The sequence below is a fragment of the Falco naumanni genome, chromosome 2 (genome assembly GCF_017639655.2).
Source record: "Falco naumanni isolate bFalNau1 chromosome 2, bFalNau1.pat, whole genome shotgun sequence".
Taxonomy (NCBI): Eukaryota; Metazoa; Chordata; class Aves; order Falconiformes; family Falconidae; genus Falco; species Falco naumanni.
The window spans coordinates 110,160,755-110,185,899 of NC_054055.1; the positions used below are offsets into that span (position 1 = coordinate 110,160,755).

Here is a 25,145-nt window from a genome sequence, read left to right on the forward strand (position 1 = left end):
AGGTAGGTCAGGTTCCTGGTCTGGACATGGATTTACGACATGTCTATACCACTCTCTAGACAAAAAGTGAGCTGGGAAAGTTTTGGACTTAGCTAGACCACCATTTACACAAAACTGCAATGGTATTGGAAGAAAAATGGAACTGCTTTAAAGAACTTGACACGAGATTATATTTCTTACTATTGATGAACACTTTACCTATCAGTTGGTATTTTCACTCAGGCTTTGTACGGTTCTCAGGTCTTTATATGATTTATATAAAGCTTTTCCATGCCATTCATTATAAACCATTCTGGTCTGCTGAGTGGACAGAACACTGCCTCATTCACTGTGTCACAGTCAGGTCAGTGATCAGTTCATTTGGGACATTCAGACCTCATCTCATCCTCATCTCCAGGAATGAAACTACTGCATGAAAACCAGACTCATGCAGAACACTGCAGCCTGCCTACAAAATAACGTGTGTTGCCTTGTTCCCAGGAATACAGAGATAACTGACAGGTTACTAAATCTCCCCTTGGTAACAGACTTCGGAACCTGTGCAATCCCTGTTTTCCAGGTGACCATGACTCTGCTGTCTATATATATCCACCGAAGTGGTCACCCATCAGGAGAGATGTATAGTAACAAAGGACAGCAATGTGAAACTGTTCACTCCCCAGGGGTGACGAGAAAGACTTGCTTTCAGACCAACTTCAGAAAAAATGAAAAGTCACCACGGGAAAATGCTTTGTTTCCTTTAAGGAACTTCCCTGCAAAAACGAACATGTACTTATGCAAACAAACAAACAAACCAACACACAACACAGGCACTCTTAACAAGCCAGTGGGTCAATTTCCCCAGCAAGTAGGAAAAGCATGGGAGGAAAAAATAATTACCTCCATCAGTTTTACTTTAAAAAAAAATCTCCAGTTTTTTTCTTCTTAAATATTTCTACTGAAAAACGCAGGCTGCAAAGTTGCAATGCATTATTTCCTGTACACCATCAGAAGTGTCATTTGTTTTCTACAGTGAACACAAAAGTTGTTTTAAATTTTGCGTAGCCAGATTCAGTCCATAGCTCGACTTGTCATAGCTGGAGCCAGTGGATGACTCCTTCATCCACTGCCACCCAGCCTCTTCTTCCGCTTGGTTATCTGTATGCATTGTCTCTCTTCCCTAGTATTTTACTTTCAATAGTTATGCTATTGAAATACTTCTGATATATTGCCAAAACCTCTTCTTTAGTAGCTCACAACGCCCAATTCCTTAAATTTTAAATTCCTCTCCCAATGCAGAAGAAACCAACTTAGATTATGTGCTGTTTCTCTCTCTCAGTCTTATGCCTCATTTGATTCACTGGACATAGTAACAACATTTCCATGGAATTTGAGGAATTGCATGATAACTTAAAAAAAATCAGAGATTACATTTGTTGCTAATGAGCTATTCTGCAAGATGGAACAATTTCTGGGTAAGAGATACTAGGGTTCCCTTAGGCAACACAATATGCTGTCTAAGCAGCTTTCAGAGTCTATGTTATACAGAAATGCAAGTTTAAACACTGTATTTTACCATCTAGTATGTATTATAGCCAGAATAGGCAGAGAGTCAGAAGCTACTGGGATTTCTGCATCTGGATTGCTCAATCGACTTGTGACAGCCACTGTGGATACCTAAAATGTTCAGTTATCAAAAGCTTACCTTGAGTTTTCACTGGATCAGATATTTGGCTTGGGTCACTTAGTCCATATGCATTAGCCGCCCTCACAAGGAAGAGATAAATCGCATTAGGTTTTAGCCCTTTAACCGCAAAACTCTCTGTTTTCACATTTTCAGCCACAGTTTGCCAGCTGCTACCGGATGCATGGCTAAGGGTAAAACACACATAACAGCAGGTTAGCACGTGCATCTTTAACAACATTGCATAAGCATAAGTACAGCGAGATCACACGAGACTTATATACCTGAAAGCCTCAATTATGTAAGAGGTTGGTGTTGCACCTGAATTCAAATTAGGTTGCCATGACAATGTGACCGTATTTCTGCTGACATCTGTAACCTCAGGTTTTGATGGAGCACTAGGAATCAAGTTTGGGTCAGTGGGTCTTGGTGGCTGCACTGGGACTCCAAACTCTAACAAAGGAGAGAGAAATGCTGAGTACAGACAGGAAGCAGCTGTACGCTGAATGCTGTTCACATCCGCACTGGCCATTTAGGAGAGCCAGATAACTTCTGCATTTCAATTTCTGATTTTCCTTCATGTATTTTCTCCATGTAAGGAAACCCTAATTGATTTACCTTGGACCTCTATGTATGCACTCCATGTAGCTTCGCCACTTGGGGTTGAAGCAATGCAGGTGTACCGACCAGTGTCGCCCAGCTGAGTGGGGAAAGAGAAGAATAAATATTTGAAACAATCAGGCCACTCAGTGGGTTAGAAAAGTAATTACAGTTCTCCATGTTCCCCCATGAATATGGATAAACATATCAGGCTGCAAAAACTTTGAACCAGAAAGATCTTCCATTAGAAGTTACGGTTTTGTGTTCTGCAAAATGAAAATGGATATTTATTTCTGAGCATTCGTTCAAGGACTGGAAAGGCCACAGATTCTAATTTAATGTTACCTATTCTGCTATGAACAAACTGAAGGCCAGTTCTTGTAGCATTTATTTCTCACCCTGCAGAGGTCCTAATAAACAGAGAAGGAATTTTGATGACAAGACCCCATGCGACTGTCAACCTTCTGCCTACAATAACGCCTGGGGAGCTCTCTGGACTGCAGCACCGGAGAGCGTGTCATCCTTAAAACAAAGCTTAAATATTGCATGGGGCCTTCTACATATAGGATACCCTGTGTTAGAATAAATTTCTCTCTACATCAGATCCAAAAAAGAATCTCCATATGCTTGCTATTCTCATCCAGTTTTGAATGTTGGATTATTTATCTATATGTGACTTAATCACATTTCAAAAGGGTTCCCTTCAACCCCCCCCCCCCCCCCCCCCCCGCAAATGCTATCCTCCTAAGGTCCCAGCCTCAGCAAATGCACGGAACACAACTGCTCAAAAATCAGAGGTTCCAACTCTAAGCCAGTGTAACTTGTAATTGGTAACAGGGCAACCCTAGGGAACATAGTAAAGTGGGGTATTCAACCTAATTTAAAAAAAAATAAATATAAATTACTACATTCCGAACCACAGAAAAGATAGCAGAGAATAGCCAGTATGCCAACACTTAACAACAGTTTAAAACGTTTTATAGCATGCAAGGCATGACCAGCAGTACTGACCAGGTACTTGCCATAGTTCCCTAAGGAAGCCAGGTATTTCACAGGTGGTTAGCCATTTTAAGCTCTGTTTACACTTTGAATGAATATGTTTAAACTTTAAAAACTGTTTTGCAAAAGCTGGGTGCATGGCTATATTACTGCAGTATGCTAAACAAAGATTTTCTTTATAAACATTTGAAATCATTAGATAATTTTAATCTATTAGTGCTAAAGCTTTAATAATTTAAGGCTTCGTCTTACCGCAATGCAAGTTTTGCTTTCCCCTTCGTATTCTAAGTATGAAACAATTCCCTTAATTAATACCTTTTAAAAGCATTTTTCCTTATGAAATCTGAAATAATGTGCCCTAGGCAGAATAAGCCAAGGTGTTAAGCATAAAGAATGAACTATCTGAGAGCATGAAGTACCGAATATCTTAAACCATTTATTTAACATTTAATTAATTCTAAATGTAGGCTTTACAACATCAAACGTGCCTGGAGGTGAAAAAACAAAGTGAAACACACAAGAAAACCCTTTTGCCAGCTCAAGCTACCTTGGCATATCGGATCTGTAATGCTCCTGTCTCCAGCTGCTTGATGCGAGAGTCCTGGGTGGAAACGAGGATCCCATCCTTCTTCCAGAGGATGGTGGGCATTAAAGTGCCTGTGGCCACACAGTTCAGTACTAAAGTACCATCTACAGCTACAGTCTGATTCACAGGACCCTGCCGAATGACAGGGGGAGGCCGGTCTGCAATCACTGCCAGAAGAAACAACAGGGAAGAGATTTCAGCAACTGGAAGCAATTTTCCGATCGCCTAAGCAACAGCAGTTGCTTCAGGCTTTGAAACAAACTAAAGATAATTAAACAAGTAATTAAAGTTGGAGGCATACATTATTCAGGGTAGGGTGCATTATAATGATGTACAGCTACAGAATTTTAAAATGATACACAACACAGTACTTTCAGAAAGTAAAGAAGCATTACATAGCAGTATCTGCTAGCCATTTTCTAATTCCAATGTCTTTATAAAGTGATAATGGAATGAGAATGGACTTCCCAAATTCTTAATCAAGGCACAGGTTTCACCTTGTTCATCTTCTACCATGCACCAGGCTGGTATAACAGAATTTCATACTTTCAGCATTCAAAGACAGAGAAAAAAAGGAGGTAGGCAGGCAGGGGATAACCTGGCAAATATGTACTTAAAAAAATTTTATTGTGTACCTTCAACTCATCTTGGTGCTGTTTCCTAATTAGGAGATGCCTAGCAGTAGGGTAAAGTAAATTCAAAGCTAATAAATAGTACCATATTAAAAATTTTCAGCTAAGAAATATTTTCCCAGTAGTTTCTGACTTTTAGTTCTATGATGACTTAATCTGTCAATATGACTTTAAAGTCACAAAGAGAATCCCACAATGCATTTGCATCAATTTTAATGCCTCTTTCACACAATGAAAATTAAATGTTATTGATGGGTTATTTAAACGCTGCACAGAAAGGTATAAAGCAGAAAAGGTATTCACAGAAAAAAGAACGACTGTCTGCATAAGGTTTTTTTTTTTTTTAATTCATTATAATGGATAATCAAAGAAAGAGGTAAAAGCTATCTTACTGTATTTGTGTGACCTCTTCTACCTGTACCATCCAACATGACAGGGCTGATGGCCAGAAAATAGCCACAACTTCAAATGACATAAATCTGTTCAGCAGTGTCACAGGGGCTCATATAACTTAAAAACTGGTTTGGTAGCTGAAAAATAAACCTGAAGTTCCAATAACTTGTGAACATCAGATATTTCTAAATTACTTTTTGTAACAACAGACGGGGTGTTAGTACTGCTTTTATTGGTTAAATTCCAACTCCCGTAATTTCATTTGCATGTTCAAATGACACTCTCTGTTTTCAACTGCATAATTTATCCTTTACTTCTTGTCCCAACCTGCTGCAATGCACTGTGAGGCCATTGGTATCCTCCTGTGCCGAGACAGTCAGAACAAGCTCACTTTAGTTTGTATTTGACTTTGATAAGTTTGTAAGTAACTTTGCAGTTGTCAGTGTTAAGAGGCTGACTGATCTGTGCTGTACAGGAGAAATCTAATGCCACTGAAATCCATGGCTAATTTAAGTTTCACTTAAGTTGATGGCAACTTCTATTACCTTTAGGAATACCAGGGTATCATTCTGCATATCCTGTCTTCACTTTTATAAGAGTACCAAAAAAAATATTGTCCCAAGGTATTAAACAAAACAATTACCCATCAGATCAATCTAGAGCATACAGTCACAGTAAAGGAAATATATTTAAATTAATTTGATTTTTCCAAGTTCAGATGGCATAAGTCATTAACAGAAAACACCTTAATTTTCTATTTTAAACTTATTTCTCACCTTGCCATGGCCTTCTCTCCAGTGAAAACTGCATACAAGTGGATGAAGAAATGTGGCTTACCACTTGTGAGAAACCAGAAAGCATGCAGTCCTATTCTTCCAAAGAATCCCAGTCCGGTGGGTGCAAATACACAATTTTATTCTCAAGGTTCACTGCATGTTTCTAGTACTGTGCTACTTCTATGTTTTCTATAGGGCAAAGGCCTGGTTTATGGGAACTCTTCTCAGGCATCAGCTTTCCTCCCCTCAAAGTCTCTCCACAGACTGCACTTCGAATCACAGAGGGGTTTAGGTTGGCAGGGACCTTAAAGATCACCTAGTTCCAACCCCCTGGCATGGGCAGGGACACCTTCCACCGGACCAGGTTGCTCAAAGCCCCATCCAGCCTGGCCTGGAACACCACCAGGGATGGGGCACCCACAGCTTCCCTGGGCGACCTGTGCCAGTGCCTCACCACCCTCACAGTAAAGAATTTCCTCCTCATATCTTCTCTGAATCTATCCACTTTCAGCTCACCCTCTTTTTCCGTAAGTGCTAAGATTATTACTTTTCCTGTATATTTTTTGCTGTTAATAATAACAAGTATTCCTGATAATTGGCAAATTAGTTTTGCATCAGCATATATTACTGCTTGCAGTCATGCTCCCTGTAGCTTTTTAATCTATTTTTTTTCCCCAACTGTTCCTAAAAAGGAATATATAATACTACTCATTTGTATGTTATTCCACCAACTTCCATAGAGGTCGTTTTTTTTCTTTACTATACTGAAATATTAAGAAGTAGGGGAAAAACAGGTAAAGGGTGATGCTAAGCAAACGGACACACAATAATAGGAATAAAGAGCTAGGCAGGAAGGAATTTGAAATTAAACTAAATCTAGTTGGGGAAGCTAAAAAAGAGCCAGATAAATTAACAGATCTGACAAAAATTCATGAACTGAATATACATACTAAATACAAAATGGCAATATAAACAGTATCCAAAATTTTAACCCCCTGACAGACCTGGACAAAAAAAGGATTTATATAGTTAAAGACACATACAACCTGCATTCATTCAAAGCAGATTTCAATAGTGTCCTATCACCCCACTGCTGTCTTTAAATAAAAATAAAAAACTTGGGTATGACAAAATAAAGGTATCATTACCATCAGTGACTTCCAAGTAGGCTTTTGTTATGATACTTCCTGCTACATTTAATGTCTGGCAAATATAGTATCCAACATCAGATCTCTGGACATTGGTGATAGTGAGGTCTCCTGTCTGGGAAACTGAAAATCGGCTGGATGACTGAGGGGGCTGGTATGAGAAAAGCAGATTCTACAGGATGTATAGGAAAGAAAGTGGGAAACAAGGGTTAAATAAATTCAAGCATCAATAATCCAAACTTTAATATATCTAAAGAAATTAATTTTTTCACATTATACATAAAACATTCTGCTCGTCATACCTTAAGCATGTTTATACCACAATGTGGATAGCTTTTACAGGATTTTTTGTGACAAAAAGGTGCAGATGGGCACATATAATTGTGTAAATCCTGTGGGATTGCTCTGATACCCTCTGTTGTCAATGCTGGGCTTTACAGAAAGTTTAACAGGCACTAGCGAAGAAGTGATACGTACAGATAACACAATGGTGCAAGCAACAGTGGTGAACCTAAGTAACTTGCTTTAATATCCTTTTTTAGAATTTACTCCACAGCATTCTATTTATTTCATGTAAATGCAGATGTCAGTTCACTGTGATTTGTATTTTAACTTTTGCCTTCCTAAGAATGGAGGAACTTTTTAAAAAGAGATGCTGTTTAGGGCCCTCTAATTATAGTGGGCTTGTTCTATAAAGAGTCTTATAATACAGAATTAAATCCTATGCCAGCCTCTACTTAGACAGTATTGGTATGAAGTACATAGTATTTACCAACATTCGTCAAAAATCAGAACTGCAATCAAAATAATAGCAGTCCTTTACATGAAATACCGATTCCTAATTTCTAGCTCTGCCTGAAGAATTTGAGAATGAGAACACTTTAAGGTCACAGAGGCTATTTTTTATCTCCCTTTTTGCCTAACTACATTTTCAAAAATCATCCAAAGGAATGGGATGCAACATCCTCTGCTTCAGTATTAGCAAACCCCATTCACTGACCACCTTCTCCTCCAGTTCCCTCATTCATCACAAATGGTCATCACTCAGCAGAGTCAAAAATCAGCCAGAAATATCACTAGGCAACACTTTGGGGGAGGGAGGGGGGGGGAACAGAAAGAAATCCTCCACCCCCCGCCAAAAATACCCCAGGTCATACAAAAATACAAACATAATATACTGGGATACTTATACTGTTGAAGATTATCATCTAAATTTGGTTAGCAGTCTAGTTGTACTTAGATATTTAGACAGAAATCTTGTAAATGGAGTAAGGAAGCCAATCTAAGCGTTCTCAGTTTCTCTGGCCTATTGTTTTGTAACACAAAGAACCCCGTCATATGCTACTGCACCATTCATTCCTTCATTCACAGGAAAACCAGAATCCCATATTCCTTCTTTCCTTCCAATAAAGAATACTTTGTGTCACATCCCTCCTTCAAAAGATGACTCTGAAAGAAAAGTGTGATTCTCTTCCTGTGCTATATTGTGTTTCACCCGCTGGCTTTCAAGATCTTTTACAAAGAAGCTGAAAATATGTTTCCATTCCATTCAAATAAAGAAGCTGGGAGAAAAAGTGACCTATTCAGGTAGGACCTGTCAGACAACTGACAGTGGCAAAGCAGATCTCCTTAGCTCCAGACTAGAGTCCTACCCACGCACTGCTTCGGATCAATACAGCGAATGATTTAGGCTGCCAGACACACGCAAACACATGGCCAACTAATAGCTGCACCATAAACACCAAGGCAAACTTTCAGAAAATCTGGGATTGTTTGGCTGTTCAAATAACTTCAGCATTAGTCCTGTTAGGTGAAAAATATTTTCATGGTAGTGAAACAGAACGTTTCTCGTTATTTCACAGATTTATTTTCACATTCATAGAGAAAATGGGAGATTGAGCAGAACACGGATATCCTTTCAAGTAAGGCTGACATCACCAAGCACACGTGTGACTTAGAAGCAGAGGAGAGATATCCAGCATCTTCAATCTCTAGACCTATTTTGCACATCTTCAAAACAATAATTAAAGTGTTTTTCTCTTATGATATCATTTCTTTGAGGAAGTGCCAGGAAGAAGGGATACAAAGGCTGGTTTACCTGACTTCCCTCTCTCCGCCAAAAGATGGCTGGCTGAGGGTTTCCAGTCGCTTCACACTGGAAAGTCACTGTTCTCCCCAGTGCAGCTACCTGATCTCGAGGCTTTACAACAAACTGTGGAGGCTCTGAAAGGAAAACACCGGGAAAAAATTAAATTACACTATTATCAGCCTATCTGAAAGCACAGTTTGCCTACTGACTTTAAACGGTGTAAACCAGAATAGTTGCTTTAACAAGGAGTGGCAGCACAAAGACACATCAGCCTCTAACAGCTACAGCTTCAGCATCCCTCAGAACATCTGTTCTGTTGCTGGACCTCCCAATTACAACAACTCTGACTGTGCACCACGTGCTTTTATTACTGATCACTTATACAAGGGAGTAAGTCTCACCAACTTAGCGAGACAACTTGCGGAGCAACAGTCACCAATACAGACAAATCTGTCACAATTCTGTTTGTAAAGAAGGAATCCACCTACAAGCCAGACTGGAGAACTATGAGGGACAACTGGCCCACAGGCCACACTTTGCCAAGGGCTGCAATAAACACTGTCGAGTAACTATGAATTCAGGCTTACATGCACAAAAGTCATCATCTTTGATTTATGAAGGCTGAAGAGAGGAAAAAAGCCCTTAATTGCTTATATAAGAGACTTCTGATGTAGTCAGGATCTCAAAAAAATTTAAAGTCAGAAGCCCCAGATATATTACTGAACAAATTATAACCATTTAAAATCTTCAGTTCAATTACTGAAGAGGAATTAATTTAATGGAACAGCAGAGCTAAATGTCTTCCTCATTTACACAGGCAAGGGCATGTTCAAACAAAATATATATGCAAATGAAGGTAAATTTGAAACATCTGCTCAGCCTAACATTATAACAACTGCCAGCATTGTCCAAACTGTTTGATTTATACAGGCTTCAACAACCCCTTCATACAGTAGTAAAGAAAATGTCAAAAAATCATGTCAGTTACTTTTTAAAAAATATCAGCATATATGACAGCATTGGATACCTTGATGGGGCTAGAACAGGGGGAAAAAAAAAGAAAAAAAAAAAAAAAAAAAGAAGCCAGATTGTTTTATAGACTGTTAACCCGTACTTCTTGAAAAAAAGTGCATTAAATGAAAGTCCATTTACTTATTCATTTCCAATTCCTTCTGATCATCTGTCCAAAACTAATTATGTTCTCCCTCTTCTTTGGGTTGAGAATAAAGGGGATGTTTTGCATCTGATTTAAATTTCAAGACAAATGTTTGGGTTTGACTTCCTTTCAAACATTTCTCTATTCACAAGCTTTTCCTTTAAAAAGTGTGATTCATAGAATTTAAAGATTTCACTCAATGTGTTTTATAAACATCAAGTAATTGTGGCTTTACCTAAAACAAATTCAGTAACACTCAAAAGCCATTTACAAAAAAAAAAAAATTGCTTTCAGTGTTCCTGTGGGCCAATACTTTCAATTGCCTGTTCCTCATGCCTTGTGGCTCTGTTCTCTATTATAGAGTTCATATTATACTCTTCCCATGACCCTCCTGCTTTGGGAGGGATTTTTAAAGTACAACATATTATTGTTCAAATTTCGATGCAAATGCTACCTTTCCTAGAATTTCCTTTGACAAGAAACTACGCAAAGTATCGGTGAGATTCACCTACAGTAATTACCAGACTTCAAAACATTTAGCTCTGAAACATTCAATCAGTATCTTGGAAGATGTGGGAAGACTTTGACGTGACAGCATGTATAATTTAGAATGGAAGGTAAAAAACTGTTGGGGTGTGCCACAGGACTGTAAGGTATGGTGGGGAAAATGGAGATGAGGGTGAAGCGCCTTTGTTATGCTGTTGAATTCCAATAACAAGAATAAATTTAGCATATAGTTGGATTTAGGGCTTGGCTGATTCTGTACTAGACACAATGCCACACAAAATGGAATTGAGGGTTTCGAAATTCTGTGCTAGTGCACAGGATTTATAAGGTTTCAGATTTTGTTGAAGTTGGGAATGGGTACAGCTATAACGAGATTAAAATGGTTCTGACCACCGAAGAAATAGCTGAATGCTTGCGGTTCTAGTACCTGAAGATGACAGTTCAGGAATACAAAAAAACGAGGGGAAATTCAGTCTTTCAGGTAACCATGGTAGAATTTGTAAAATTTAAATAGGCAGATGTTTCTCTAGATATTATTCTGAACATGTATTTTGTATGTATATTATTATAAATATATATGCGTATTATGCCTATGTGTATTATTCTAAACCTATTGCCATTAAGGTAAATAATACAAACTCTATTAGCTTCAATGTCAGAAGAATTAGAACAGAGTTAAGTGAAACTTTATTAAATTCCATTCAGTGTCCACTATACTGGAAGTGTTTTCACTGTCTTTTTTTTTTTTTTTTTTTTACTTCAGTTTGCTTTCACATCTTGGGTCACATATGTGTGGTATGTGCTGAATACACTGTAAAAGATGCTGAAATAATAATCCACTTAAGGAAAGAACAACTTCTATTTTTAAGACCTTTAAAACAAAAATGACTTTTTCAATAGAACACTTTGAAGTTCAACTTACACAGTCACTGAAGAAGGAAGACAATAGGATATGACTCGTTACATCATGTAAAAAGACAGAAAGTTAGCAACCCATTACCTTTCTCCTTGCCATTAAGTTACCCATACTTCATGCAGAATTTATTCTGTGCGATGTGTCTTGTCAATAACAAGTAAAAGATGGGAGCTGACTGGTTGAAGGACATGGAAGGGGATGGATGGGAAGGGGAGGAGAAGTTCCCGTCACAGTGATACGATGACTAGAAGATGGCCAATAAAATTTCAACTTACCAGACACAACTAAAACAAAAACAAAACAAAAAGAAAACATGGAATAAATAAAATTGAATAGACATGAAACAAAGCAAAGAATAAAGTAAAATTAAAAAAAAAAAAAGAAATAAAATGGACCCTTGGTAAGGACCTTAGAAAGTACACATACATTCTGATACTTGAAAAATAGGTTTAAAATGTTGGATCACTTTTTTTTTAATTTGATTTTTAAGCAGAATTCTCTATGACGTGCTGAAAGCAGTCTGTAGAGGAAAATGTAACAGACCGAAATAATGGTCAGGCAACCCGAGTTCTACTTCAAGCCTTTCCAATGAACTGTTGTGGAACCTTGAGTAATTTTTTTTTTTTCGTATTATCATTATTTATCTGCACCAAGAGCCTTCATGATACAAACAACTTGAAATTTCCAGTAAATATCCACCTGCAACATTGCTGAAATGGAACAGTGACATTGACACCCTGTCTAAGGCATCCAAACATCTACAAATGGAAAAATATTTTTCTGAGGCAAATAACTGTTACAAAGGAAGTTTATTAAAAAATGAATTAGATGCTGAGGCATTTATCCCCCACACCAATCTCTTTAGTGTAAGATCACTGTATCAAGGTCATAATACTTGTTACTAAACGGTAAATGCAAACTAAACCACAAATAAAATTAATTTGGAAAAGTTCTTAACTCTTTTCTTTCCTCCCACCCCAAACCTCAATTTCACTAAAATATTCAAAAGAAGAGATTTATTCCAAAAGATTAGATTTTTCAACAGAAATTGTCAGTGGTAAATTACACAATTTTATTTTCAATCATAGTCGAAAATTTTCATAAATTTCAAAACGGCACAGACCTGGCAGGCTACTTTCACTTACAAGAGAAAGGCATGTTAGAAAGCATTCCAACCTCATATTGCTGACTGAAAGAACAGATTGAAAACAAAATGCAAAAAATCACGCTTTTCGAAAATATATACAGATCCTGACAAAAAAGTCAACCAAAAAAAGGGTAGTTGGTATAAGATAATTACACTGAAAGTCCAAAAATATATAGGTGTTTTTTTTTTTTTTTAATGCATGTTACAAACACTAAGCCCTTCAACACTTTGGTCTTATCTATTTCTGTTGAGAGTAAAACAATTATTGTTCACCAGGGTAAACTTCCATATCAAGCAGGTAAGCAGCTGCAGTACACCATCCTCTGATAAAACACGTGGAGGAAACTAATAATAGCCAGTCTGCCAACATTCGTTAGGCATGAGGAATACTGCCTTACTGTTCAAATAAATACAAAAGACTCCAGGTGTATTATGAAAATGAAGCAGAAAGAGAATCAGATATAACATTGGAATTTGGATCATGTCGAATCCAAGAAGCTGCAACTGAACGTGACAAAATCAGATGGTACAGAGAATTTAGGGGTTTATGTTATTAGAGACATTTTTTTTTTTTTTTTTTCAGAAATAATCCCAAATGCAGGAAGTTGAAATATACCGTTTTTCAAAGATTTTAAGGAAATATTCTGGATGTACATTAGCCTTCTTTAAGTGTGTAGGCTTGGTATTTCTCAAAGAGAAAATCAGTAGGCATTATTCTGGTCAGATTATCTGCAAGTCTATGATTTGTAAGAAGAGTGGCCAAGAAGTGACATGCAAGAATTCCTGAGAAATATGCTCATCCCCAAGACTCAGCTCCGAGTTACTCCTGATCGTGTCTAAATATATTACCCAGTAACCACTCCTTTTTAACTGAAAAGCTCTCTGCTAAACTTGCAATTACAGTCTGACCTGCCCTGGAATTAGAAATGCTTCTCCATAAAACACAACTCATATTCTATGTGAAATAGCTCGATAACAAACTTAATAGGATGCAATTCTTGCACGCAGGAAGTAACTCTGAATTAACAATTTTCCATTACTTGAGTAGTGCCAAAAAGGGAAAAGTTCATCCTTCTTGGTAGCAATGCGAAGCTGCCTAAGCCCTCTACTGAACACTTTAAAGTTTCTAAAACGTAGAAATCTGTCTTTGTTGCTCAATAACACTTCTACAAACGAAATTAAGTTGTAAGTGCTGAATTTCCACTCTTCTTTTTATCAGACGGTTTTGTTATTGTAGGTCAAAAATAACCCTGTCAAGTAAATGTATTTCTTTGCTCACTTGTAAAAACAGAGGGGATACTGGTAGAAGAGAAAAAAGTCCCTGTAGATACAGGGCATCACATTGCCTGCAAATCTGTGGCAAGGACAAAGGATGAAATTTCCCAGAAAAAAATTAAACAGTTCTGTCAGAGGAACATCATGTGGTTTAAAAGAACAATAATAGCAACAGCTACAACAAAGAGCACTTAGTTTGATTTACAACCTATTGATATCTAAGGTTACTAAAACTAAGAAGTAAATAGTTTTTCCTCTATTACAGCACTTTTTATTTGACAGCACCTTCAATTACAAAGTAAATTAATTTTCCCTGTGTTAATTATGGTTTTCCACATGGCAACTGGGGGAATAACCTGTTTGTAAAGACAGGAAGTTAGCATATAAAACCACAAATACCAAAGGAATAATATTTTTGCCTTTCAAATAATTTCCTGGACATGTGAGGTTTTCAGGGAAGACATGTCCAGTCTCTGAACAAAAAACAAAACAAAAGTGGTTTCCAGACTAGTGACATGTTTAATGCCTTATTCTTGCAAGCAATACTATCAACCTCACTGGGACTACTGGTATTATTAAATCCACTCGCAGGATTAAGAATTTGCAGTTTTAGGACTTAAACTACAGACTAAACTAACAGAGCAACTATTGTATTTGACAGATGTGGTATTGTAGGTTCATAGGATAACCAGGCTGGAAGCAACCTTGGAGGTCTCTAGTCCAACCTCCTGCTCAAGCAGGGTCAACTATGGGGTCAAACCAGGTTGCACTGGGCTTGATCCAGCTGTGTCTTGACAATTTGCAAGGACTGATAATGCACAGCCTCTCTGGGCAGCCTGCTCTGCTGCCTGACTGGCCACCCAGTGAAGAAACTTCTCCTCATACCCAGCCTTGATCTCCCTTGTTTCAACTTTAAATCTGTTGACTCTTGTCCTCCCAACATGCACCATTGTGACGAGCCCGGCTCCACCCTACCAACAACCTTCCTGTAGGTACTGGTGGTGGCTGTCACGTCCCCCACCGAAGCCACCTCTCCTCCAAGCTGTGCAAGCACTGTTCTCCCAGCCCTCCTCACAGGTATGTATGAGACCTTAACTTACTGTAACACTACATCTCTAAAGTAACACATTTTGTAATTCTTCTCACAAAAATGAACACCAATGTTGATTAGTGTTTCTCTGTAACTCACTGATTTCCTCATATTTAGAATTTACTGTTACAGGGTTATGTCTATTTCTTAGTCTGATGTTGGACAAGCTATAAACCTCAAGTACCCCGTTCTTGAAAGCTGTGGTAGTAATTATCTATTTCAAAAAGAATAAAATTATAGAGTAATGTTGTTTTCATTGATTTACACTAACAAGGTGCTTTTGAGATCCTGAGATGCCAGGTGGTACTTAATTACTAAACAGTACCTTGTTCTGCATATTAAATGCTCATTAATTACTGTTTGATTAGTATTTATTAATACCTTCCAGGTGCTCAGAAGATACCTTGTTATTCAGCTGACATAAGCTGAACACTTTCAATTTAACCTCAATGTGTTTCATTTTTAGTTACTTAAATAAAAATCTTCACGTCTTCAAGGGCTGCTTGACAGCCACAGAGGCCATTATAAAGGCAGCAGGAAAGTAGTTCTACACCAGAGAAATGAAACTATCCCAATCTTCAGGCCAATAATTACAAACAACAATGAAGCTCACATACACACTTCAGCTTCTGTATGAACCCTTGGCCATATGACTAACCAGGAAATGGCAGTCACAATGAAATTTAGGCTGCTTCCAAATAATTTTGTCATATATTAATCCCAGTTCAAGTGATAAATATCAGAGGTTGAATGTGCCTGTAGAAACAAACCGGTAGGAGATGGGATGAGTGTACGAGCCTATGTGCTGGAAGAGACATCGGAGCTCGGCAGTAGGCATTTCTGATGTGGATGGCCAGGTAGAGGCTAGACAGCGAGAGGAGAAACTCAAGAACTAGCAACACAGATAGTGCAGAGATAGCTACATCAGGTGCCATGGAGCACTGCAGTTCTCCAGAATGGCTGACACTCAGCTGTTGATTATCTCGGTATGAAATGAGCAGGTGAGAAACCCACTGTTTATAACCTCTGCCTGCAATGAGTGGGTACAGAAAATCTGGGTAGCAGAGCTACGTGCAGAGGAAATGTGAAAGTCTGAGTATGTTTAGCAAACTGGTCAAACTGTACTGCTCACTCCTTTAAGAAAAAAAAAAAAAAAAACAACCCCAAAACCACAAAGAAACAACAAAAACTTCTGAACAATTGTATTTTCTAATTTCTTTCCTAATTCCAAAAAAACCCTCAACTAAAAAGCTGCCAACCTCTTTCGTTCATAAATGTTTCATTGCTAAGCCTGCTAAACTCTGAAATCTAATTAACTACTTCTTACCTTCAAGTGTCTGAACAAGAACTATTGAATGACTTTCTGCAACATGACTATCAGATATTTATGTTGGTGTTTTGCAAAAACTATTATTAAGGGAGATAGTTTAAGACAATGTGCCTTGTTTCATTTCCTATCTAGTGATTTGTAGCCTATTTGCTCTTATCAAAGCAATCTGAAACACCCAATATCCTTGATATCCACATCTCTCTGCAGTCATTTGTGGAAAGTACCACTTTGTACAGAGAAATAAACAAAGAACAAACTCTCTTGTTCTGAAAAAAACGTAAATGCTGCCATTCACCTGTCTTCTGGCTTCAACCTGAAAAAATATGGGAAGGTAACACCAGGTACATTACGGTGGGTATATCACTTTATATTGGGGTATATCACTTTTCATCCCTCATTGGTCTCCCTGTTTTCAGCTGTCACTTCCTGAGGTCTAGATATAAATATGAGTAATTCATATTTTCCCAGATTTTCTGCTACAGTTCACATTCATGTAAGACCAGACCGGGACACCCTTACTCACCACGAGTGCTTTCACAGTATGTAGTCCCAGAGCACGAAGTGTGACTCAGTACAGTACAAACTTCTGAGGAAAGGTCTAACAGTCTGGTGCCAAGCACATCACAGCCAGAGAGTTGAGGCAAAATGTTTACATGAGATTGTTGATGTTTCAAATCAAAAGTGATGACTTGTAATTCCAAACGCCCAGCAAGGGAACGATTGTGGTTTATTACATTTATGATGACTGGAAAAATTCTGTTTTGGATTGCTGCTTGTGTGTCAGATGAGCACTTCTTAAGCTTAAAGGAACAAGTGACTACAGTAACTTCAAAATTACCAAAGGCAAGAAGATAGAAATCTAACTGAATGGAAAAGAAACAGATTAATTGCTTTCTGTAATGGTATTGGAAGTAGAAGAATGAAATAAAGCAAGCAAGAAGTTGACTGACTACTAGGAAAAATAGTTCTGATAGTAAGATCACCTTTAGAAGTAGTGGAAGCCTAGAAAACTCTAATGATGTTTTCAGGTTGATGCCCAGAAAAGTTAATAATGGGGAAATCTCAGTATCAATTAGCTGCTGTGGCTCCTCAACATACTTCCCCACAAGTTTGCATTTTTTATGGGTGGTTTTTTTTTTTTTTTTTTTTATAATTGACCCACATCCCCTCTCCTGTCTGAATAGTGAAGAGTTGTCACACGCCGCACAGTAACTTAGAAAAAGGCTGGCTAGAGTCGGTGTCTTACACAGAAGTGCCGCTCTTCGGGTACCAGAGTTGCCAGCTGCACTTCTCACCGTGCACTTACCCCGCTGCACTGAGCCAGCAGCCGCGAGACAGCTGCAGTCTGGAAACCTGGTACCCACATCACCATGATGCTTGCTCTGACCGTGCAGGGTAGAATACATCCTCTCATTCAGTGCACGCCTGGCAGGTAGGATTTAGCTTCTGCCTCTCAACCTGATACCCAGAGGAAAAAGGCAGGTGCCTGTGAATACTCAGGAGAGCTCACACTTTCTAGGAGAAAGTGGTCTGATGATGAAAAAAAGCAGGTATGACTCCTAGGTGCTGATGGTAGAAATAAAGCCTTGAAAATCTAAATGCATTTAGAGCTGGTACACATACCAGGGAAAGACACAGGCGAGGATATGGCTTTAGAACATGTATCTAAACTTGTACATCACAACACACGCAGCGTGGCAGTTCAACATCATCAACTGCAGAACAAATCTGAGACCAGCTTAAAGTGCCATAGACTCAAACCCAACGACTGTCCCTCCTGCAGCAAGCAGGAAGGTATCTGTTTGCAGCTCTGTGGCAGGAGCAATAAGCAATTTGTTTCAACAGTTTGTTGGTTTCATTATCGGCATTAAAATGTCACTAAGCTTCTCTGCTCTCTTTGGTTGCTCAAACGCCACCCTCTGCCGATCAATGGCACAAGGCCTGTGCATTAACTGCACCTCTGCCTTGGGTACTATTCTGTTTTCAAGAGCTATCAAATGGCATTGATTCCTTATGGATTTCTAGCCATTTTGAGATTTAATTTAGGCTGAGAGGTGTTTCCCTCCTCAACTCTAATTGATGGGCTTGGGCAGTAAAATCTGGCTCTATCTGAGCTGTGTCTCAGTTATGGAACTATATTTTCTTCATGTCTGCTTCACAGCAGGCTAATGAATCTTGCCCTGTAAGTGTTTTAAAAGTCAAGATGAAAAAGGCTACACAAGCATGTGTGTGTTTGTATATGCATGTAGGAGAGGAACCTACTGCAAAAAATTTGTGAGCAGAGAACAGCGTGCAATATGTACTCCTGAGATTTTTTTGATTTGCAACTGATTTTGCTGATACTAGCTACAAAATAAGGAAGTTCATAACCTCTCCTTCTGCAGGAGTCAATGAAGATTTCTACAATAAAAATAAAAACTGTGGAAACAGACTTTGCAGTGTGGTTTTAAAAGGTAGCACTTCTCAGGTTAATACATGTAGCATGCAGTTTAAAATGTTTATAAATCCTGTAGTCGTTGCCTTGAGGGGACAAGAGAAATCTGAAATGCAGGGGTTAGAAGACAGAGGGAGGGATTTAAGGTCTTCCATAAGTTCCTCTCTCAGTCTCCACTCCTGCTTCCTTGCTCTGGGTCTTCCTAAACCATACTATAAACCAAATACCATTTAGAGAACACACTTATGACAAGTGTAATTCCATCTATTTAAAAGCTACACTAATGCAGTTAAGACTACGGAGTCCCATCTCCCAGGCTTCTCTTTTCAGAGAAGAGTTGTCTTCCCTTGTGTTTAAAAAGAACTGAATTAATTTGGGGCAGTGCTGCAATCTAAGTAGTCGCGGCTACAAATATTTATATTAAAGCCTTTTAAAAGAGTGAAAAAGGACTGATAGATTTTAAATAAGCTGTGCAGAAGTACAAAAAAGATTATGATAGCTGGATGGGATTTGAAGAATTCTTAGGAGCTTCTTACTGCATTTTTTTGACTTGCAGTAAAAGATAGTAGAGCTGAAAAGAAAAAGGAGTGGGATTTGTTTTCCAGCTGTTTATGATAGCACAGTTGTCTTCTTGGAAAGTACTTGAAATCCATAGCAACCTTCTTAGAGTAAGTTAAAGCTATTTGTGAACAGTGGCCAAAGCTCCATGATCAATGGGTACCAAACACACTAAAAATGGAAGGACAATAAATCCCTACAGTGCAGTAATTTTTGATCACTAAAAAAAATCTTATTTTTGGCATGCGATACCTAGTAAGGAATACTACCAACTGAAACAGATACTATTTGAAAAGAAATCTAGACTTTTTATAGTGACACCACACCCCCCACATGGAGACAAACCAAGTCCACATCTGGGACACTAATACCTGAACTTACTTTTTACTAACGTTAAGAGGAAGGTAACCTTGACATAATAACAAAATTTAATTATGGGAAGCAAAAAATACAGCATATAAGAGTTCTATAGAAGAGAGAACTATCCATCAGGTACTGGGAATTTTTACTGTGATGGAGGTAAGAGAGGGAACAAGTTGCTTAAGGGAACAAACACAACGTGCAAAAATAAAATAAAGTAAAATAATTCTGGGACACTTGGCCTGATTTTCATACAGTGAAGCAGTGGTTCACCTCTGCCAAAATATGATAATGCTATCAAAAATTGCATGTAGTCTGAGACAAAAGTGTTGCTGCAGCTACGATGGTGTAGGGATATTAGCAAATACGTTTTGAGGTTTAGTCTTCAGTTAAGTTAGTTACACTCTTCAAGGAAAAAAAAAAAAATATCTGGCAAGATCTGAGCACCCAAGACCTCTGAAGGAATAGGTACAGAAAAGGCCATCAGTGGTGGAAGACCACACCACAGAGTAACTCTCGGGTGACTTCTTCCTCTGTACCGAGACCCAGGTGTCAATGTGCTACCCTAACTGTGTCAAAAGACAGAGGGGCTGTTTAATTTGGGGAGATGCAAGTCCTAAGTGGGGTCTCATTATTCCCCTGAAAGATGCAAAGAGAACAGAATCCCACTCAATGCTGTGTTCAGAGAGCACACAGGACACTTATGAGAACAAGACAAGCAACCTGATGTCCCGCTTTGTTTTTTTTGTTTCTTAATCCTCTCATCCTATTCCATACTTAAATGGGGGGAAAAAAAAATCACTTTAAACTTTGGGAATTAATGTGTGGTCATAGGGACAAGATGAGTATGCAGATACCTCCTGCAGGAAAAAAAAAAAGATGTGAGCATACATGATATTTAGCAGTTTAACCTGAAGATGCCACTTTTTTTCTTGCACTGGAAGATTCTGATAATGAGCTTACTAGGTGATCTAGTTCATGTATAAAGACTGTTATATACTTTTTTACCAGTTTTTGAGTGTTATTGAACACCTCAACACCTAAGAATAATTTTTTTGTGTGTTCAAATAAAACAGAATTCATAGTAACAAATGGTATTCAAAACAGCTTATCAAAATAATGGTTGAATGCACTGTTATTGTAAGTCAGCATTTTTTTTGGTCAAGAACCAATTCAGCGATGACTGATTTTAATGATGCATATAAACTAACAAAAATAAGAGAGTGCACTATAATCGCTGTATAGTCCTTTGAAAATTACTTTCTGGCTATAAACAAGGCAAAAATAAAGTATGTTTTACCTTTTTATGGATGTTTAGCATAATTTAATAAAGCCTAAGTTTATTTCAGAATGAACATATAGTAGAAGTACTGTTTAATGAACAACCAATGAAAAGTATTCCTTGCACTGTTGAATTTTATACATAAACCCAAAAAATTGCAAACTCAACAACTTGTAGTAAAATTCTACTGTGTCTATTCCAAAGACAGAATTACTGAAATGTTATCTTTAGAACAGCAGTCACAAAATAAAGTCTGCAACAGTGAAGTCTGATAAAAAAAAACCCTGATTTTTCCTGAGCCATGGGATTTAGGAAATTGCAGGCACTAGAAAGCAGTCTTCAGATTTTCTTTGCTACTTTTTAATTGAGTGCTGAAGTATGCTACACAAATCTACTTCAATTCTCTGCAGCAAGTGATTAAAAGGTAGGATTTTTAAGAATTTTACAGTAAACAGAACCCTTTAAGCAGGAGAAAGCCTCTAGCTTCAACTTAATTTAAATTTTGTAGTAATGTTTCTCCAAATTATTTTGACTCCTTCTGTTCTACTTGCTCAGAAGTGCCTGTCTCGTGTCCTGAATTCAAAGTACTAAATTGCAGGAAGGAATCTCAAAAGTTTTTTTAAGTTTTATATCCCTGTAAGCAATTGCTGTCACTGTTGTGAGACTATGTAAAAAAATTAAACTTCGTTAAAAAACTCTAAAGCCACAGAAGCAGTTATTTATTAAAACATGTTACATGGATTTGAGACAACTATAATTTACTGATTCCTCCTTTTATCTGTATTTTAGAAATGTTTCAGGAATCTTAGTGTTCATCAACTGCATCAGTGGAACAAGCACCTTCAGGGCACTAATCTTTTCTTCAGATAGTTTCCTCGGTTCTTTCTGATGAATTTTTAAGATTTATATTCTTTCACCAGAAATAGGTGGCAGTCAAACTCCTCAGATCCTTGATAGAAATCTGAAGTCCCGTCATAGTTTACAGCAGTCATTAAGGAGGAAAGGGCTGTATCTCTAAGCTATACAACTCATAAGAGAGGGTTTCCCTCATTCATCCTGCCAAAAGTTTATTAATTAAAAGAATCCTGAAGTACACAGGACAATCACTATTCTTCCTTCCTTTCTCATGGAGACGGAAGACACAATATGGCCTAAAATTAGTTCTTTCAGGAGAAACACTGACATAAAGACAAGTTCAGATTTAAAACGAATTCCTAGTTTCAAAATTCAAATGGTTAAATTCACCCATGACACTGTGAGGTGCTTCCTGCAACACATAATAACCATTGTATACCTCAATAGCATTTTTCCAATCCCATAAAAATCTGAATTTTGTCTTTGTTATTTTAATATAGTAGCTCAGATGCCTATAAAGCAATTACAGTTACAGGCAACTTATAATGTGTACCAGCAGCCTGACACAGTGGAAACATTTATATGGTATTTGACAGATAAAAAGAGCAAATTCTATTCCTTTTCATTCCAGGTGGTATTCTCAGCCCTACCTAGAATCCTTATCAAATAGATGTCTTTTACAGCTTGCCTTGAAGCTACTTTGTACGAAGAAGGAGTGAAAGGAGGAGGAAATTCCAGACCTGAAGCATGTGCCACCTTTTCAGATTAAAATTCCTTGCCAGTTGATGAGCACAGCAAAATCACAGCCAGAAGTCACTTATCAAAAGTTCTGCTCACTATCCACCTTGCAGACACACTCTGTTAATCCTAATATTACAGACATCGTAAACTAAAAAGCCTTGATATCAAAGATCACCACTGTAATATATGAATTGGCCAGTGTAATTTCCATAGGAATTCTTCTTTTGTTCTGCCAAACTGATAACACTGAATGTGTTTAGTGCCTTTGAATGGCAAAATTTATATTTTACAGTTCCGTCACTGTTGCTGCATGTCTAGGTGCATATTAGGCAGCGCACTGTAACAAGTATTGTGAGGTCCTCCAGAGCCACTGCTCAAGGAAGAAGAGTTAATTCAAAGTTTGAGGATCGTTGTTCACTACCAACCACCAACAGCTTCAGTGTTGGTATTTTTCTTGTGAAGTCCTTAAGTCAACTGACCTACATGACCTGTTTCTCTGTTAACTCCTGCTGAGCAGCAACTACATTGTCATTGCTATAGTGGTTCTTGGTCAACTGCATTAGTAGGACTTCCACTGGAACCATAATTTCTGCATGTATCAGAGAATAAAGCTTGTTTCAGCATAAATTATAAACTTACAAAATTAGATGCTAAAAAAAGCCTAATCAAACACTACAAATGGGAGCAAAACAAATGGAAGTAGGAGAAAATATGTAAAACCTTTGGTTGTTAGATTTTCTTTAAAGCGCTTCTATGATTAAATGCGAAATTTGCAGATTCTTGAAGAAGCCCTACTTCTAGTTGCATTAATAGTAAAACTAGTTTTCTTTTAGAACTGAAGTTCTGAGGCATGCATTTTTGGTAATTTTGTGTGTCTTAAGAATGTGGGCTTCAATTCTATACATAATAATGAAATACATACTGCTATAATTTCTACAGTCCTGCTTCAAGACATAAAACCAAGTAAATAACATAATAGAAATCTCCGTGAAAACATGAAAAGCATTTTCCATCTACATATAAAATACATACACAATAAATATATCCAATTTGTTTAGTGCTAGAGCAAGAGAGAAATCCACTGGTTCCAGAGATGCATTTTTGGCCATTGTTTCCCTTTTCTGGAGCACATCAGCTACTTGGTAAAACATAATGTATCGGTAAAATATAATGTATTGTGCTCTGAGCTGCTTCCTGGCACTTTGTATTGACTGAGGTATTTATTGAGTAATTAATCATCTCCTGAATGAAATGCTTCCACATATATTTAGCAACATCTCTGGATGCCTTACATATGCACTACACATCACTGCAGAATGAAAACTGGACTGAGATACTGTAACTTTAGGGAAGTGCAAACAGCAGGATTGCCTTTTCTTAACTATTTAGTTTTGCAAGGAGAAAATAAGATAACTTGATGAACAGTTTCAAGGGCGGAAATGCTTTTAAGCTGCAATATTAAGATTAACTGAAGGGTTCAAACTTCTGTATCAATACAGAACTCCAAATTTGGTTTAAGGATATGACTGAAATCACAATAAAAATACAGCATCTGTATTTCATGTAGGACGCACTCATATTCCCCGAAGTTAAAAGTCTGTATAAAGGAATATTAATGCCAATAACCAGAATCTGTGATGCTGGTTGCCATAAGCAGGAAGAACATTAAAATGGAATTGCTACTTCCTCTCTTTTGTATTTTCTACACTTCGCATCCTATTATATATAGTTGAACTATCTGAGGTGACAGTTCTAGCCCACGGTTGCCGCCTGGGCCCACTCGCCTAGGGCAGAGGCAGGGAGCACTGCAGGGCATGCGCCACGCTACGTCAAGCAGGCTCAGAGCTGACCTGGAGGCACTAATGCCACCAGAGCCAGGGGAGCTCTCTGCTCCGGCCCCAGGTTAGCTACCCGCTGCACTGCACCGACGCATGCCTGACACCTAGGCATCTCTATTAGCCCCGGTGTCGCATGCTCCACCTTGTAAAACGCTAGATAGCCCTGTACAGTGCAGAGCATACACAGGTCAATCACAGTGCTAGAGACCCGAAAAATGACGAGAGGGTACGTCCTCTTGTCAGCAGTTTAGCGACGCTGAGGCCCGAGCAGTGTCCCGAAGAACGGGAGGGTGACCAACAGCCCTCGCTGCTGTGTGCCATGATCCATTCGGTGCGGCGGTTCCACCGTGCCTACACTGGTCAGACGACGACTGCTCCTTTCCTAACGGACACGCATCTTCTGGGCTTACCGCTAACAACCCTCATGGTCTTTATCTGGCACATGACCTGGCATGAAAACACCACAGCCTATTGCTGAGATACTGAAGGGGAAAAACCCCAAAGCAAACTCCCACAAAAATCTTCCAAAACCCAGACAAACCCAAAAAACGAAGCAAAAAAACCTCTCTGTCCTTTGCTGAATCTAACAACTCTGCACAGTGGCAGCTGTAACTTCTGAGGCTGTGACTTGCTACATAGCCCTCGGTTTACAAATATGTAACTGAAATAACTATGGCTGGCATACCAGAACATATATTTATTAAGCCTTACAGTCAATAGATCATATGACAATCACCAGAAGTGCAGAAAAGACTTGTCATTTTTACTGC

The 25,145-nt window shown here is 38.2% G+C and overlaps 1 protein-coding gene across 7 annotated transcripts in view; it reads right to left on the reverse strand.

Moving 5' to 3' along the window:
- ROBO1 (roundabout guidance receptor 1) overlaps positions 1–25,145 on the reverse strand; it is a 321,795-nt gene that overhangs the window by 54,720 nt on the left and 241,930 nt on the right. For all 7 annotated transcript variants that reach the window (XM_040582909.1, XM_040582915.1, XM_040582914.1 and 4 more), the window contains exons 7-13: positions 11,741–11,749; positions 8,896–9,020; positions 6,798–6,969; positions 3,810–4,015; positions 2,282–2,363; positions 1,948–2,116; positions 1,685–1,851 (exon numbers count right to left, since the gene is read on the reverse strand). In XM_040582909.1, coding sequence (XP_040438843.1) covers positions 1,685–1,851; positions 1,948–2,116; positions 2,282–2,363; positions 3,810–4,015; positions 6,798–6,969; positions 8,896–9,020; positions 11,741–11,749 — 930 coding nt within the window. The remainder of the gene's footprint in view (positions 1–1,684; positions 1,852–1,947; positions 2,117–2,281; positions 2,364–3,809; positions 4,016–6,797; positions 6,970–8,895; positions 9,021–11,740; positions 11,750–25,145) is intronic.